Raw genomic sequence first — 17,101 nt, forward strand, 5'->3', positions numbered from 1 at the left:
CAACTGGACAGCCGACCTACTACTTACCCCTGACAGATTGAAGGATGCACTCGTGCACACACACACACACACACACACACACACACACACACGACAGAAAAGACTCAATTTATAGTCCTCGTCATTTAAATCTATGAGAAATTGCTCACTGCATCCCAAGGTTACAGCGTTTAGTACATTATTCACTTCAGGATGTTACTCCCACCTTTAACCATTTCCCTTAAACCACAAATGTATGCATCACTGATGAAAATGCCACAACACTCCACACCTTACTACATCCACTATAAATATGTAAATATTTACTGCTGTATTCAATAATCTCGTGCATTACTATTTTTGCTGCAGCCGCATATAATGGAAAGTTCTTCTAAAAATTACTGTAAAGTTTTAAATTTTCATTGTCAACACGTTTTGTCTTTTATTCATCTTATGTTTTATCAAAGCATCTACCAATCCATTTACCCAAAACCTTCATCCATAAAATGTGCAATATGAATCACCGTCACATGTATATTTATGTATTGGTATCCAAACATAGATATGTCTAATTATAAGACCTCATCTTAGGTGCAGGAAAGCCCTTTTTTCCCTCACTGAATGAGTTGTCAAAACATGCAATTATTTTAATGAGATAATAGCTTCTTCTAGGTAAAGCTTAGGTGAGGCTGCCTAAAATTTAAATATGCTGTGATTAGTCTGTTGAGTTGGCTGTCAAACCATAAAGGGCTTTGTCAGCTTTTTCAAAGTGTTTTTTCTGAGTTGATTTCTTTTAATTACCATCTTACCCATAGTTAGTGTCTACTTTAATGAGGTCTGTTTAGAGAAACGTCATTCGTGTTTATCAGGGCTGATAAGTGAACAGTCAGGATCAAAGTGCATTGCAGCCATCTTGACACAGCTCCAATCTTTGGAGTTTAATAGTGATTGTGCAAAGTTATTTAAAAATCTTTTCACTAACATTAATTTCCCATTCCACAGTTATTTACATGGTGTTACTTGGTTATTTACGTTCATGAAATTACCTGCAACAGGATATTGGAGCACTTCTGGAGCATAAAGAGCTTAAGTATGGCAGAGTTGTTGTTTTTTTATCTTTCTGATGAAATGATCATGTAAATTGCAATCGATGGTGGTACAAATGTCTCTCGTCTCGTCTTCCTCCGCTTATCCGGGTCCGGGTCGCGGGGGCAGCATCCCAACTAGGGAGCTCCAGGCCGTCCTCTCCCCGGCCTTGTCCACCAGCTCCTCCGGCAGGACCCCAAGGCGTTCCCGGACCAGATTGGAGATGTAACTTCTCCAACGTGTCCTGGGTCGACCCGGGGGCCTTCTGCCGGCAGGACATGCCCGAAACACCTCCCCAGGGAGGCGTCCAGGAGGCATCCTGACCAGATGCCCAAACCACCTCAACTGGCTCCTTTCGATCCGGAGGAGCAGCGGTTCTACTCCGAGTCCCTCCCGAATGTCCGAGCTCCTCACCCTATCTCTAAGGCTGAGCCCGGCCACCCTACGGAGGAAACTCATTTCGGCCGCTTGTATCCGCGATCTCGTTCTTTCGGTCATTACCCAAAGCTCATGACCATAGGTGAGGATTGGGACGTAGATCGACCGGTAAATCGAGAGCCTGGCTTTCTGGCTCAGCTCCCTCTTCCCCACGACAGATCGGCTCAGCGTCCGCATCACTGCAGACGCCGAACCAATCCGCCTGTCGATCTCCCGATCCCTCCTACCCTCACTCGTGAACAAGACCCCGAGATACTTAAACTCCTCCACTTGAGGTAGGACCTCTCCCCCGACCCGGAGGTGGCAAGCCACCCTTTTCCGGTCGAGAACCATGGTCTCAGATTTGGAGGTGCTGATCCTCATCCCAGCCGCTTCACATTCGGCCGCGAACCTACCCAGCAAGAGCTGAAGGTCAGAGCTGGATGAAGCTAGGAGGACCACATCATCCGCAAAAAGCAGAGACGAGATTCTCCTGCCACCAAACTCGACACACTCCACACCACGGCTGCGTCTAGAAATTCTGTCCATAAATGTGATGAACAGAACCGGTGACAAAGGGCAGCCCTGGCGGAGTCCAACCCTCACTGGGAACAGGTCGGACTTACTACCGGCTATGCGGACCAAACTCACGCTCCTCTGGTAAAGGGACTGAATGGCCCTTAACAGAAAGCCACCCACCCCATACTCCTGGAGCGTCCCCCACAGGGTGCCCCTGGGGACACGGTCATAAGCCTTCTCCAAATCCACAAAGCACATGTGGATTGGTTGGGCAAACTCCCATGCCCCCTCCATCGCCCTTGCAAGGGTATAGAGCTGGTCCACAGTTCCACGGCCAGGACGAAAACCACATTGCTCCTCCTCTATCTGAGATTCAACTATCGATCGGACCCTCCTCTCCAGTACCTTGGAGTAGACCTTTCCAGGGAGGCTGAGGAGTGTGATCCCCCTATAGTTGGAACACACCCTCAGGTCACCCTTCTTAAAGATGGGGACCACCACCCCGGTCTGCCACTCCCTAGGAACTGCCCCCGATGACCACGCAATGTTGTAGAGACGTGTCAACCATGACAGCCCTACAACATCCATAGCCTTGAGATACCCAGGACGAACCTCATCCGCCCCCGGGGCTCCGCCGCTGTGTAGTTGTTTGACTACCTCAGCAACTTCTGCCCCCGAGATCGGACAGTCCATCCCCAGGCCTCCCAGCTCTGGTTCCTCCTCAGAATGCGCATTGGTGGGATTGAGGAGCTCCTCAAAGTATTCCTTCCACCGTCCGACTATAGCCTCAGTTGACGTCAGCAGCTCCCCATCCCCACTGTAAACAGTGTGAGCGAGTTGCTGCCTTCCTCTCCTGAGGCGCCGGACAGTTTGCCAGAACCTCTTTGGAGCCGATCGATAGTCTTTCTCCATGGCCTCACCAAACTCCTCCCACGCCCGAGATTTTGCCTCGGCAACTGCCACTGCTGCACCCCGCTTGGCTATCCGGTACCTGTCTGCTGCCTCCGGAGACCCACAGACCAGCCACGCCCTGTAGGCCTCCTTCTTCAGCCTGACGGCTCCCCGAACCTCTGGTGTCCACCAGCGGGTACGGGGGTTGCCACCACGACTGGCACCGGCCACCTTACGACCACAGCTAGCAACAGCCGCCTCGACAATCGCAGAGTGGAACAAGGCCCACTCGGACTCAATGTCCCCCACTGCTCTCGGGACGTGGTCAAAGCTCTGCCGGAGGTGGGAGTTGAAGACCGTCTTGACAGGTTCTTCTGCCAGGCGTTCCCAGCAGACCCTCACTATGCGTTTGGGTCTGCCAGGTCTACGCGGCATGTTCCCTTGCCATCTGATCCAACTCACCACCAGGTGGTGATCAGTTGACAGCTCCGCCCCTCTCTTCACTCGGGTGTCCAAAACATACGGTCGCAGGTCAGATGATACGACTACAAAATCTATCATCGACCTGTGACCTAGGCTGCCCTGGTACCAAGTGTACCGGTGGGCATCCTTATGTTCGAACATGGTGTTCGTTATGGCCAAACTGCGGCTTGCACAGAAGTCCAATAACAAAACACCGCTCGAGTTCTGATCAGGTGGGCCGTTCCTCCCAATCACACCCCTCCAGGTCAAGCTGTCATTGCCCACGTGAGCATTGAAGTCCCCCAGCAGGACAATGGAGTCCCCTGATGGAGCACTATCTAGCACTCGTCCCAGGGACTCCAAAAAGGGTGGGTACTCTGAACTGATATTTGGCCCATACGCACAAACAACAGTCAGGACCCGTTCCCCGACCCGAAGGCGCAAGGAAGCTACCCTCTTGTCCCCCGGGGTAAACCCCAACACACAGGCAGAGAGTCTCGGGGCTAACAAAAAGCCAACCCCAGCCCTCCGCCTCTCACCCGGAGCAACTCCAGCAAAGTAGAGTGTCCAACCCCTCTCCAGGTCTCGGGTTCCAGAGCCAATGCAATGTGTCGAGGTGAGTCCGACTATATCTAGCCGGTACCGCTCAACCTCTGCCACTAGCTCCGGCTCCTTCCCCGCCAGCGAGGTGACGTTCCATGTCCCAAAAACTAGTTTCCTTGTCCGGGGATTGGACCGCCAAGGCTCCCGCCTTGGTCTGCCACCCGATTCACATTGCACCGGACCCTTCATGTTCCTCCTGCGGGTGGTGGGTCCACAGTTGGACGAGCCCATGTATCCGGTTCGGGCTGGGCCCGGCCGGGCCCCATGGGCGAAAGCCCGGCCACCAGGCGCTCGCTCACGGGCCCCAACCCCAGGCCTGGCTCCAGGGTGGGACCCCGGTAACCCTCCGGGCCGGGTACTCCGACTCTTCGTTTTCACCGCCATGAAAGATCCTTCGAACCGTTCTTTGTCTCACCCTTCACCTAAGACCAATTTGTCATGGGAGACCCTACCAGGGGCACTAAGTGCCCCAGGCAACATAGCTCCTAGGATCATTAGGGCACTCAAACTCCTCCACCACGATAAGGTGACGGTTCAAGGAGGAGCTGGTACAAATGTTTAAAGTAAAAAGAAAAAATGTCTAAAGCTGCTGGAACTACTGAGATTATGGAGACTGAAGCCGTTTAAAAACCATAATATTACGATTTGGCTTTGGCTGTTTACCAGTTAGTCCTGTAGGAAATAAAGTTCTTTATCTAAACAGAGATTGCTCAGAATGCCATCTGCAATGAAGAATGTGATAATTATTTATGACTTCCACAGAAACAATCTCCACAATCACCAAATTATCCTTTCAATCAGAAACGCTGATGGTGGACTGACAGAAAATGCAGTCTTTTACTCTTTTACTTGTTTAGGCCATTAAAGAATCATCTATTATCTTTGGGCTGCATGGTGGTGCAGTGGTTAGCACTGTTGCCACGCAGCACAAAGGTTGCAGGTTCGAAACTCTGCTGCGGCCTTTCTGCGTGGAGTTGCATGTTCTCCCCATGCATGCGTGGGTTTCTTCCGGATACTCCGGTTTCCCCCACAAATCACAACATGCCCTATAGGTTATAAATTGTAAGTCGCTTTGGATAAAAGCATCTGCTAAATAAATAAACATAAAAAAAAACATTTTAGAAACATGGTGGCCTGGTTTATCAATCTGTTATTGAAAACCCTAAATATAAACATACTTACTGATTCAAAGAAACATTTTGGTCAGGTTATAAGAGTAAGACCCATCAGAAGCAGACACTAACCTGAAAGCACCCACCGCAGCAGAGACTCACTGCTAATAACGAGCATCCTTGGCAGAATTGCGTCAGAATCAGCAGGTGGACCAGGCCACCACAGGTACCCGGAATGCCATTTTGTCACACTGTTATTTATTGCAACCAGCTGCCAAACCAGTGAAACTTAATTAAATTATTCACAAAATGTAACCCCTCAAAGCTGTGTTTGATTAACTAAGAACTGGATTAAAAAACTGGGACAGGAGTATTTGCAACAGAGGAATTAAACCCTCTTAATCAGAGTTTCACTTTATGAAGAAAAAAACCTTCAGATTCAGATGGTGTTGAGTAGCAACGAATGATTAAACACGGCTTTCAGAGGTGATTAACTCAAATATTAATTAGATATCTGCTCATTAAAGAAAATTTGAATGTGTATTAAAAGTCAGGTTTAGGAGCCCAAGGTCATATGGGTGCAGGTATTTAAAACTTAAGAGGCCATTTTGAAAGTTGCTCCAAGCTGTAAGGTGTGAAGTTTGTGTTTCTGATCACTTTCCAGAAAAAAAAAAGGGCCGGGGGGGGGGGGGGGGGAGTCTAGAGCAAAGTAGGATGGGTGGATATGACAATGAAAGATGATTAAAAAAGTGAGCAGTGAATTAAGACAGCTTAAAAACTTTTGAGTATTGCAAATTCAAAAATTTCAATGCCCAGAAATGACACTAAACAAACACGAACAGTGAGAAACCAAAAAGTAACTCAAGTGTTGGCTGAACAGATAAACATTAAAATAAAACACAAACTAAAAAAAACAAAGATCCGGCAGGAGTCGCACTGCTTGGAGATAACATTAAACTAAAGCGAATCCTTTTATTGTATGGAATGCACAAGGGTAAACACTAAGGGACGCAACAACATTAACTCTGCTCTGGTTTCTTTCTTTGTTAGGAAACATGTGCAGAAGACGTAAGCCAGGGACTAATTATGACTCATGAACACATGCATGTGCTATTTCTTCCTGTTTCACAGCATTTGTCAAGGGTGTGAGAAGGACAAAATGGGGCTGAATTAAAGAGTGGAGTTATGTGCTTGCCTGTGCAGCTCAGGCCACTCATTAGTCTAAAAGACACCTCTTATGTCACACTATTGTCTCAAAAACCAAAGGTGAGGGTTGCAATATTGGGATTCTGATGCCAAGAGGCGCTGAGTCTTTGTATTTTGATGCAGATGTGTCACGTATAAGGTTAGGACAGTTGCTTGAAATGTCTACATTTACTGGAGAAAAAAGAAACGCGCAAATGGGATTTACTTTGGCGGTGTGCGGTGCTCCGAGGGTGTGACTCTTAAACACTCTGACACAAAAGCTCAGTGCCTGAACATTTGACTGTGTGAAAGCAAATTTTGGTGGTGTCCAAATTTGAGGGTAGCATCCTTCTAAGGATGCAGTCTATGCGGGCCTCGGAAGTCTGGTCTTACCTCACTCGCTAAGACTGGAAGTGAGTGACTGTGAATTTGGACAATCTTGCCTTCCCATTTATTCCTATCCCTATTTCAGCGCATGTATTGTTGCTTAGCAACCATGATGGCACAAGATCAGAAGATAAAACTAAACTCAGTGGGAAGACATGGAAAAATGGGGGACATGTCATACCAGCTTGTTTACAATAATTTTTTTTACAAAAAATAAACTACGTAAACAGAAAACGCTGATAACAGAACCCTTTAGGCTTTAAGGTTTTTTTACCACTAGATAATAATATTAGGGCTGGACTATATAGCAAAAAAGTATATTGATAGAAAATGTTTTATATTCATCGATATCGATAATTATTGAAAAATATTTTAAAAATTGTAGAAAATATTTTACGTGCACCCCTGGCCATTTTATTTTTGGCATTTTGATTTTTTTCTTCGCCTCTTCTCGCTGCGACGTCTTTAGGGCTGCCACAAACGACTATTTTAGTAGTCGACTAATCATGTCATTTATAATTTAGCTTACTGCACCATGATTAGGGTTTCCCTTACATAGGGGTAGCCGTGGCGGGCCGCCACGGCTGAAATCCCACCGCCACGCCTACAAGATCCCAAGTTTTATTTATTTTTTATTTGTTTTGCGCTGTTTCCCGAAGAAGCAGCGGGAACTACTATGTTGTCGCTTGTGATCACAACCGGCAGGCAGGGCAAGGTGAAGTTACAGCATAAGTTACTGAGTTTAAAATTAGAACGGTAGCAGTGGATATAATGCTTTTTGGTTTACATGTTTCGGTAGCATTAACTCATTCACTGCCATTGACGACTAAAGTCATCATTTTAGATCCAACCGTTCACTGCCAATGACGACTTTAAAGTCGTCATTGGCATTTTTTTACTGTTTGAGCATCTTAACGAGCCCCCGCGCTGAGAGAACAAACATCTCAGCCCTGAAGCCAATCTTCATCCACATACGTCACAGATCACATGATCAGGAAGCAACACATCCATGTGTTTGGAAATCGTTTTGGGCCGTTCCTGTAAAAAAAGTGAGGCGCGAACCAGAAAAGCGTCTGCCGATCACAATTTGACAATGGATTATGAAAGAACGGATAACGCTCGAAACACGTGGCTTCTTCCTGATGTAAGAGGTGAGTCTCCTCTTTGTTTTGGTTGTTTTGGCATCGACATCATGCTAGTGCGCAACGTTCTGTGACTCTTAAAAAAACAGTAAAAATGGTGAGAAACGCTGGCAGCGAAGGCCGTTAGTGATCAGGAAACGGCTGGCAGTGAGTGAGTTAAGATAAACGAGTGTTGACAATCTTGACAGGGTTTCCTCCAGTGCTTATTAGGCCAGGTTCTCCTCCCCCCACCAGGCTAAGCATCACTTATTCATGTAAAATGTATTTATTTTTTCATGTCTGACTTTAACCGCATCTAATACTGTATTACGGCGTGAGCGCAACAGCGACAACTTAAGATCGATGTGTGAGCAGCCTGAGACGTCGGGTGTTTTCATTTGAACCTTTAAAACCTCCAGCAGGCTACGTTGCACTATTGACATGTTAGAGCGCGGCGCTAACAACTTAGCGATGTGACATGTCTCGGAGAAAGTGTAAAAACACGTTGGACACTTCTTCTGAAGCTGTAAAATAACACCTCTTCTTAAGCAGAGCACGACGTTGCCTCGGCTCGTTCACGGCCGAGCCGGACTGGCCTCGATAACATTGACCCAGCACAGCCACTGGGTCGTTGGAGCTGCCCCGTGACTGCCTGATGGAAAACCAGCGGGTTTCATCAGACTCGTAAAGTTTCTTGTTTTTGCTGGGGACCCCCTGTATTTTACCGCTCCCTCCTGCAGTCTTCCCCTATTAAAATTTAAAATGATTCTGTAAATTCCATGTATCAATAGAAAAAATATCTGCCTCTGCCAGCTGCAGTAAATGTAGTCTCCAAATAATAAATAAGAGGTGCATTCGTCCGTATTTCTCCTTTGATCCGCATTAGTGATATTCTCAGCACCAGAACAGTGAAGCAAAGAAACAGATTCCTGAGTTTGTTAGTAATTTTATTTATTAGGTGCATCTAACCTGTTCTATTTTTCTCTGAAATGAGATCAAATCAGTGCTTCTATGGGTTGTTATTCAGAGATGTGTCATAATTTCTCCCCTGTGAAAGGAGAGTTTCGCTTTGCAGAGTTTGAACTACGTGGATTTGTTTTGAATTAGTATAATGCTCCCAAACTTTTCAGATATGTTGCGACTCGACACTTTCTCCGATGATGAAGGCTGAGCTGGATGGCCACCACTGCGCATGTGCCTCGGAGCTAAAGCGGTGGCTGAGCAGAAAGGCAGGAAGCAAACACCGAACGTGCCACAGCAGGCAAGATTTTAACAATTGTTTATAAAATAAGGTCTATTTTATTTGTGGGCATTGTCATGACGAGTAGACTAATCATGGCAGCCCTAGACATCTTGCTGCGGCTGCCTAATGCTCTGTTTTGGCTTGAGAGGGGAGGGCCTGGTGACGTAGCGTGCCGAGTCTGTGGTTTTGACTGGTTGGGAGTACGTAGTGAGTCTAGTATGCTGCTACCTGATAGGTTATAATGAAAAAAGGAAACTTTTTTATCAAAGTTTTATCGACCAGTTTTTTATCTATCGCACCACATGTCTATTGATGGATATATTGAACTATTGAATTATCGTCCAGCCCTAAATAATATTACATTTTAAACTGTATTCCTCCATTGTTTTATCACAAGATCAAACATTTCGGCCAGAATTAATCCTGGGATAGCCTTTCCCAGTAAGGATACACCAGACCGCTTCTTGAAATTCATGGAAAACGAGGACGCGTTTTGAGTTTCCTTCAAATTTGGACAGCCTTGACGTACGCAGTCCTAAAGTGCGTACTCGGACCAATGCGGTCCCTGAATTTGGAGAGACCCCTTTTGTCTTTTCAATATGCAGTTAGCTGTGGTTGCCCTCTTGAATTGGGTTAACTCCAAAATGCAGTCAGTAGTAAATTATTTTCTGAACACTGATTAAAATCAGTCCTGTGGTTGATAAGGTGTTTTTGAAACACAACAAACAAAAACATGCCAAAAAAAAGCACAAACGGCATCATCTACCTTTCACCATTTGTCTGTGAGCTTGATAATGTTATTTACTCACAGGACACAGAGTTACTCTCAACAAAAACGTATTTTGCCCACGTACCGAAAAAGCACTGAACTGCAGACTGGTTTAATAATGTGCTTTCAAAAACAAAAAGGCAGTTTGTAAAGCGGCAGCATTTCTCAGCTATACAAACAGTGAGGAGAGCTGGGGGATTGTAACCAACAGTTACTCAGGTGGCTTACTGAGACAATATCCTGCCCTGGCATACATTCCTTTAGGCCCTGCGGGTCTCGACCTGGTCACGAGCCAAACTCACCTGCCCAAATCCGCCCAGTGCACCCGACACAACAGCAGGCTCCTGGCCTTGAAATGAAAGGAATATACTGGTGGTGCTGGACGAGGCAAGGGTAAGGAAAAGCAAGTTCAACTGATTAGAAAGAAAACAGGCATTTTTATTCTATGAAAGTAAAAGTGTCACAAAGAGGCAAACAGAGTTAATGTTCCAAGTATGAAAGCTGAGGACACCGAGGGTAAAATAACGACTAAATGCCCACTGACATTTTCACATTTGCTTTTTTACATGCATTAATAGCTTGCGACAGCCACACCAAACACTTACTTAAACGTACAATCCTTGCACCAGGAGTTAACCACTGTAATAAAGTCTTTTCTTGGAAAAATTTCCAAAAAGTGCCATCTTACAGGCGTTCATGATCTGTTTTCAGTTCCCTTCAAACATGTGCTGGAGAGAATGAAGCCTGATAGCTATTCTGGTGACTCTAGGAAAGGCTGAACAATGAGACTTCTAAAGCAAAAGCCGCTGATCCCTCATCTGTTGTGTCAGTGCTAAAATGGGAACTATCTGAAACAGTTGGAAAGGGCTTACAATGACATCCAGTTCCTCATGGGCATTGTTTGGTTTACAAAGTATGGTGTTTGAATTTACTAAACCTGAAAGCCATTTTGGAAATGAACATTTGTGATTTGATTGATGTATGATCTGAGTAAATATGTACTGACTGCATTTTATAGAGTTGGGGGAGAAAAGACCTTTATTTATGAGTAATTCTTCAGCAAATGAAGCTAAACTAATGAGAATGGAAAGGAAATGGCCCAAACCAACTGATGCGACAGATGTGGTAGCTGTCATCCAGAAAGTAAAATACAACACCAACAAGGAGGAGCTATGAAGGTGAGGCAGCTGATGGATGAACTTGGTAACTGGTGGCCTGTGTAATTTAGCAGTGACAGCTCCGAAGCTGCAGCATGATTTATTTGATCACATAAAACATCTTCAGGGTAAATATCGGAGTATCCCTGCATTCTGAGGGTTATAAGAGGGATCGGATTATAACTTCTAAAACATATCATTTAAAAGGACAACATGCAGGAAAAAATATGCATTATGTTAAACTGTTGCCATCATGGAAAAGCTCTCAAGACTTGAGATCCTGTTCCAATGTTTAAAAAGAATGTAACTGCCAGCATCCCTGATGTTTAAATTTAGCTCTAAATAATACAAATAAATACAAATAAACCACTAAGATTTTAATATTAAGGAAAATACCACATCTCTGTTTATCTGGAAAATAATGATTATGGGCACGTTAGAGTAAAAAAATTACCTGCTTGTCGTTTCCAGGGAAACAGTTTTCTGAAGCACCACCTTATTTTTTTCCTAAAGTCATCATATGAGTATAGACTACCCTGAGAGAGTTAAGTTACCTCTTCTAAACGAAACCTCAAGAGCCACAGATGGGGGTGTAGAATGATGGACTGGCGGAGGAGAACGTTATAGACTTCAGATCATTTACCCAAATTATAAGTTAATATTGATTTTTAATTCAGCTCTAATAAGGTTTAGACAAATAAAGGCATATACAACAACTAGAAGAAACCTTGAGTGGTTCAAGAGCTCCTGCTTGTTAGCATTTGTTGCAGGTCCATAACAGAACAAAATGTGAATGCAAATATGGAAGACCGACCACCTGCTGCACCATCTGACCAGAACTGAGCCATCCCCCACACCTTGTTGGTTTAGAGATTTTTTTTTCTTTTGGTACACACAGGTTTAGAGTGTATTCTAGAGGAAACATTGCATGTCCAGATCTGTTTCCATCCTGGTTTGACTTTACATTGTCAATTGTCATCAGAAAAGGAGTTATTTTTACATAATGTGTGCCTCACTGACATGTGCACAGTGAGGCCATTCAAAGCCCACCCTCCATCTGCCCTTACAGAATCAAGAGAGCCAAAGGACAATGCTACTTTAGTGGATCTCAGCTACAGTAATGCTAATGCTAACGTAATTCTGATCTGATATGTGGGAGAAAGGACACAGACGTATGTAGACTAAAACAATTTGGATAAATTAAAGCCAGAAGTGACACAAGAATTTTTGGGGTGTAACTGTAACTTCCCCCCCCCCCAACTATACCCATGTAATTACTAGCAACACAAAGGCTCGTATTTTCTCTCTCTGTCCACATTTGTTGGCCAGTTTAACTCACTGTAGAAACATAGATTGCTGGCATATTTGAAAGGCACTTCCATAATGCTTAGTTTGTCAGTTTGCTGCATATTGCTTGCTATATATCGTTGGCTGAGATTAACATACTTCAAGTAGGTTGAAAACATGTGACGTGTCAGGCAGCCCCTGAGAAGACCTCCTTCTGCTTGTGCATGTGTACATTTAGAGGGGAGGGGCTACCATCCGGGTGTTTTTCATTCAACGTGCACAGAGAAAAGCACTGACTCATTGCTTTGCACAAAGCTCCACAGTAGAAAAATAGCGTTAATATTTTGGATTGTAAAATCACAGATTGATCAAAAAATGTTTTGCGACGACAAATGGGTGTGTATTTTGGTGCGACAGACAAAACTGCTGCATCAATAAATCCACTGAAACGGTCTAATGCTTACAATCCTCATAAATTAAATGACATTAATTTGGAGATTGTTTTGATTTAGAACCACTTAGATCTAATTATTCAATTTTGCTAAGGAATTTTTTTTATCCTTTTAAACAGAATATAAATGGGTTGCTCCTTTTTACTTGGCCCAAAAAATAAGTCGCCACCTGGGTTTAACTAAGCAAATACGTACGAGCCTCCTATTGGATCATTACTGCATGGCAACAAGGTGTTCAACCCCAACTGGTGCAATGAGTTGCTTCTCATTTCATAAACAACCATGTGGAAAGACACATCTGGTGGTCGTGGAAAAGATGTTAGTCTGTTGAGAAGGGTCAGATCATTAGCATGCATCAAGCAGAGAAAACGCCTGAGATTGCAGAAACAACTACAATTAGGTTAAGAACTGTCTAACGCATTATTAAAAATTGGTCTGATGACTCCAGATGGACCCTGTTCCAGAGTGATGGTGCATCAGGGTAAGAAGAGAGGCAGATGAAGTTATGCACCATCAAGCCTAGTGCCTACTGTACAAGCCTGTGGGGGCAGTATTATGATCTGGGGTCGCTGCAGTTGGTCAGGTCTAGGTTCAGCAACAGGATGTGCTCCAAGAATGAGGTCACCTGACTACCCAAATATACTGAATGACCAGGTTATTCCATCTTCCCTGATGGCACAGGCATTTTCCAAGATGACAATGCCAGGATTCATCAGGCTCAAATCGAGAGAGTGATTCAGGGAGCATGAGACATCATTTTCACACACGGATTGACCACCACAGAGTCCAAACCTTAACCCCATTGAGAATCTTTGGGATGTGCTGGAGAAGACTTTGTGCAGCAGCCAGACTCTACCATCATCAATGCAAGATCTTGGTGACACATTAATGCAACACTGGATGGAAATAAATCAGATGACATTGCAGAAGCTTATAGAAACAATGCCACAGCAAAAGTCTGCTGTGATCAAAGCTAATGGCGCCCCAACAAAATATTAGAGTGTGCAACCTTTTCATTTTTGTGGCAACTTTTGTTTTGGCTGGACAGTGGAATAACAGAATCATAAAAATACTAGTGATGCACGGACATGAAAGTTTTGGGCCGATATCCGATATTAAGATCACTGTTATGGCCGATAACCGATATTTGCCGATACCGATATACTGACATTAATGCTTCTAAAATCAGCAGATTTTGTTTAGAATGAAAATCATTATAGCTGAATTTACCTTATTATGTACACACAACACACACATTTATGGTTCTGAGATGATGACAATCACTGTTCACATGACTAAACAATTACACATCACCCCCATCACCCTCTGAAACAGTTGAACAAATGGAGACAAGATGGAAAAAATATTGGTTGTTAATATCGGCCTGTTTCATTTATCGGACCGATACCGATATGTTAAAAAATTACTAACATCAGCCGATACCGATATTGATGCCGATATATTGTCCATCCCTAAAAGATACCAAATGGGTTTGCAAGATAAATCATCTACAACGCTCCAGACTTGTCTATAAAACGTCTACTGGGAGAAATAAAATGTACACATCATTATCTCTGATGTGTGTCTGTGCAAAGTGTACGGCAAGTCCAAGCACATCCCAGATCAAAGTGTATTAGTACATCTAAAAATGTCTCCAATATCTAGAATCTCAGAACTATTACAATACTACAATATTACATTGGACGAATTTTGCAGTACTTATACTCCTGAATAACAACTTAATCTCAATGTAATACATGTGTAATAGTTTTAAAAAAGATATAATGTTTATATTATAATATATGAACCGCCATAAACATTTAAGAGGTTGAAAGTATTTTAACATGACAACAATTGAGCTACAGTGGGACTCATCAGATCTGTTGGACATAAACTTTTTCTCTAAAGTGAGGTCATTCCTTCTGGAAGCCATCTACTACAGGTAAGCTATGATTCTGTTTAACTTTTACACAGAAACACTGAAGAAAGGAGCTGCTTTGATAAAATATAACATCTGTATTATTCTTAAACAACAGAAACAACCAAGTAAAGCAATGAATAAGACAATTTCCCTCCATTCTATCAACGATGATGTTGGAAACCATTGACAACCAAGTTATTATCACTGACCATGTGTTGACCCGAAGGTAGAAGCTGCTGGAAGATGTCATTTCACCCCCACTTCCTTCTAATGACCTATATGATCAATGAATTTCTATCTCTGCGCTTCCGCTAAGTCGTTCCATCAAGTCCAGCACCTGCATGTGATGATGCCATTATGTGCACCACCTCATTTGAGTATGGATCTGGTTCTCTAAAGCACACCAAACACCAAACTAGTCCACTGATAATACTACAAACATAAATAAATAGATTGATAACCTTTATGCAGAAGAGTGGCAATCATCGTTTCGATTTCTGTCAGTCTAGTTTTTCTTTTACCAGCGATTATTCTTGATACCGTTTTTTTTCTTTTCCTCATCTTGTTTTCCATCCTTCTACCCCCCCCCCCCCACACACACACACACACACAGCTAGCTCACAAACATGGCACACACCATTGCCGTCACAGAGCTGCGTTAGTCACCACAAGGGACGTACAGCTGTGAAAGCAGAGTCCAATGACAGCTTTAACACAGTAACAAATGAATTGTGTAAATCTGCCCTCCCCCATTTCTAAAAATTGCAGAAATGCCAAATGATTCAATTATATTAATAGTTAACATAAAGACTCCTTCACATATAATAAATGAGACTGCAAGCTGCCACTGCTGATACGTTAGCATCTAAACACATCTTTAGGTAACCAAGCTTAGAAAACAAAGCTGCAGCTACTGAAATGAAACCAGAATTCGTGACATTTTGGTGGCGCCATCACAAGCAAACTGACCTGGAAAGGGAAGATGCTATCACGGCCCACACCGTCATCCATCCAGGACTTGGGGTTGAAGCTGGCAGGACTGTTTCGGGGATACTTCTGTGATGCCATGTGGTTGTTAGGAAAGGTCTTCTTTAGAGGAGAAATAGAATTGATAGGAGTCATGCCTCCATTAAGCCCACGGCGATAATCTCTGCCTTGAGATCCGCCCCAACCACCACTGCCGCTACCGTAGCCTCCTCCAGGACTCCATGAGGTGGACGAGCCCGGGGAGGGAGAGGGGCTCTGGTAGCTGGCTGGACCCCAGGGGGATGGGGGCTTGTTTAAGTTGTTGGACAAATGTGGCAACTGACTGAAAGCCGGGTTTCTGTGTGGGAAGGGTGGCGGAGGGTGGGGTGATGCTGGGGAACGCCGATGCTGCTGGTGTTGACTGTGAGGGTGTTGGAAGTGGGGATGTGGTGGTGGAGCGGGGTGGTGCTGGGACAAAGCGGCAGCAGGTCCGATCTGAGGGGAGAAATTCCCACCAAATCCCGGACTTACATGGTGCGAGAAGTTCTGGAATAGCAGGGGCCCGTTGTTGGCAGAAGCCGGGTTGAAAAAGCTGACGTCCTCATTGATGATTGTTGATGGTGCAGACGGGATGGCAGCTGACCAGTTGTTAAAGCCAGTAAGTGATGATGAGGTGGTGCTGGACTGTACAGGGCCAGTTCCTCCAAGGCCAGACGTCTCAGGGTAATCAAAGCTTGCCAGAACAGGTGACTCAAGACGAAGCTGCTTCTCTTTTCCGTTGCTGCTCTCAGAAGTGCCGTTCTCAGCCTTGGCTTCCTCTGCCCGGGCTTTTTCCAGTTCTGAAATTATCCCACCGCCACTTCCACCCTCCTGGTGACTCCCAGGAGACAACTGCTGCTGCTTCTCTTGTGTTTCTTGCATTTCCTGTTGCTGCTGTGCTTTAGGCTTCTCCGCCCCCCCCAGGATTTCATCTTGCACACTGTTGTGGGTGGCAGAGGCAGGGAAAAGCCAGGGAGAGCCTCCTGTGGAGCCATTCCCCGTGGCTGTGGTGCTGTTTATGAAAGCAGCAGGGCTCTGGGACACATTTTGGTGGTGGTGTGGGGGCTGCAGATGCGGGTGGATTCGGACCGGGAAAGCAGACTTGTTGCCAGTGTTGTTTTGAACTAGAACTCCGAACCCGTAATCCCCCATTTGTTTTCTCCCCCCAGAACAAACGCTATCCAGTGATCTCTTCTGTCCTATTGAGAGAAGAGCAAACATGACGGTATAGAGGTTAGCACTTTGCCATTTTCCCATTGATCAAAGGATTTGGAATGTACCAGAAGGGGACCATCAGTACATAAAAGCATCTGACAATACTCGGATAGACCATGTCCACGTACTGCTGGATTACCCTTTAGTTGTTTGATTTAGTTGATTAAAAAAGTCTTGAACTGACCAGTAGGGTTGAACTATAGGAGATGTTGGGACATCATGGTGGAAAAGTATAATGCAACTAAATACTTTTTATTGGTTCTTCTCAAGAAAATACATTTTTTAGGTAA

The 17,101-nt window shown here is 44.5% G+C and overlaps 1 protein-coding gene across 3 annotated transcripts in view; it reads right to left on the minus strand.

The window, feature by feature from the left end:
* Positions 1-17,101, minus strand: part of cpeb4b (cytoplasmic polyadenylation element binding protein 4b) — a 40,710-nt gene that overhangs the window by 22,512 nt on the left and 1,097 nt on the right. For all 3 annotated transcript variants that reach the window (XM_015961294.3, XM_015961293.3, XM_070555345.1), the window contains exon 2: positions 15,561-16,795. In XM_015961294.3, coding sequence (XP_015816780.1) covers positions 15,561-16,748 — 1,188 coding nt within the window. In that variant the 5' untranslated portion in view covers positions 16,749-16,795. The remainder of the gene's footprint in view (positions 1-15,560; positions 16,796-17,101) is intronic.

The sequence above is a fragment of the Nothobranchius furzeri genome, chromosome 10 (assembly GCF_043380555.1).
Source record: "Nothobranchius furzeri strain GRZ-AD chromosome 10, NfurGRZ-RIMD1, whole genome shotgun sequence".
In the NCBI taxonomy this organism is placed as follows: Eukaryota; Metazoa; Chordata; class Actinopteri; order Cyprinodontiformes; family Nothobranchiidae; genus Nothobranchius; species Nothobranchius furzeri.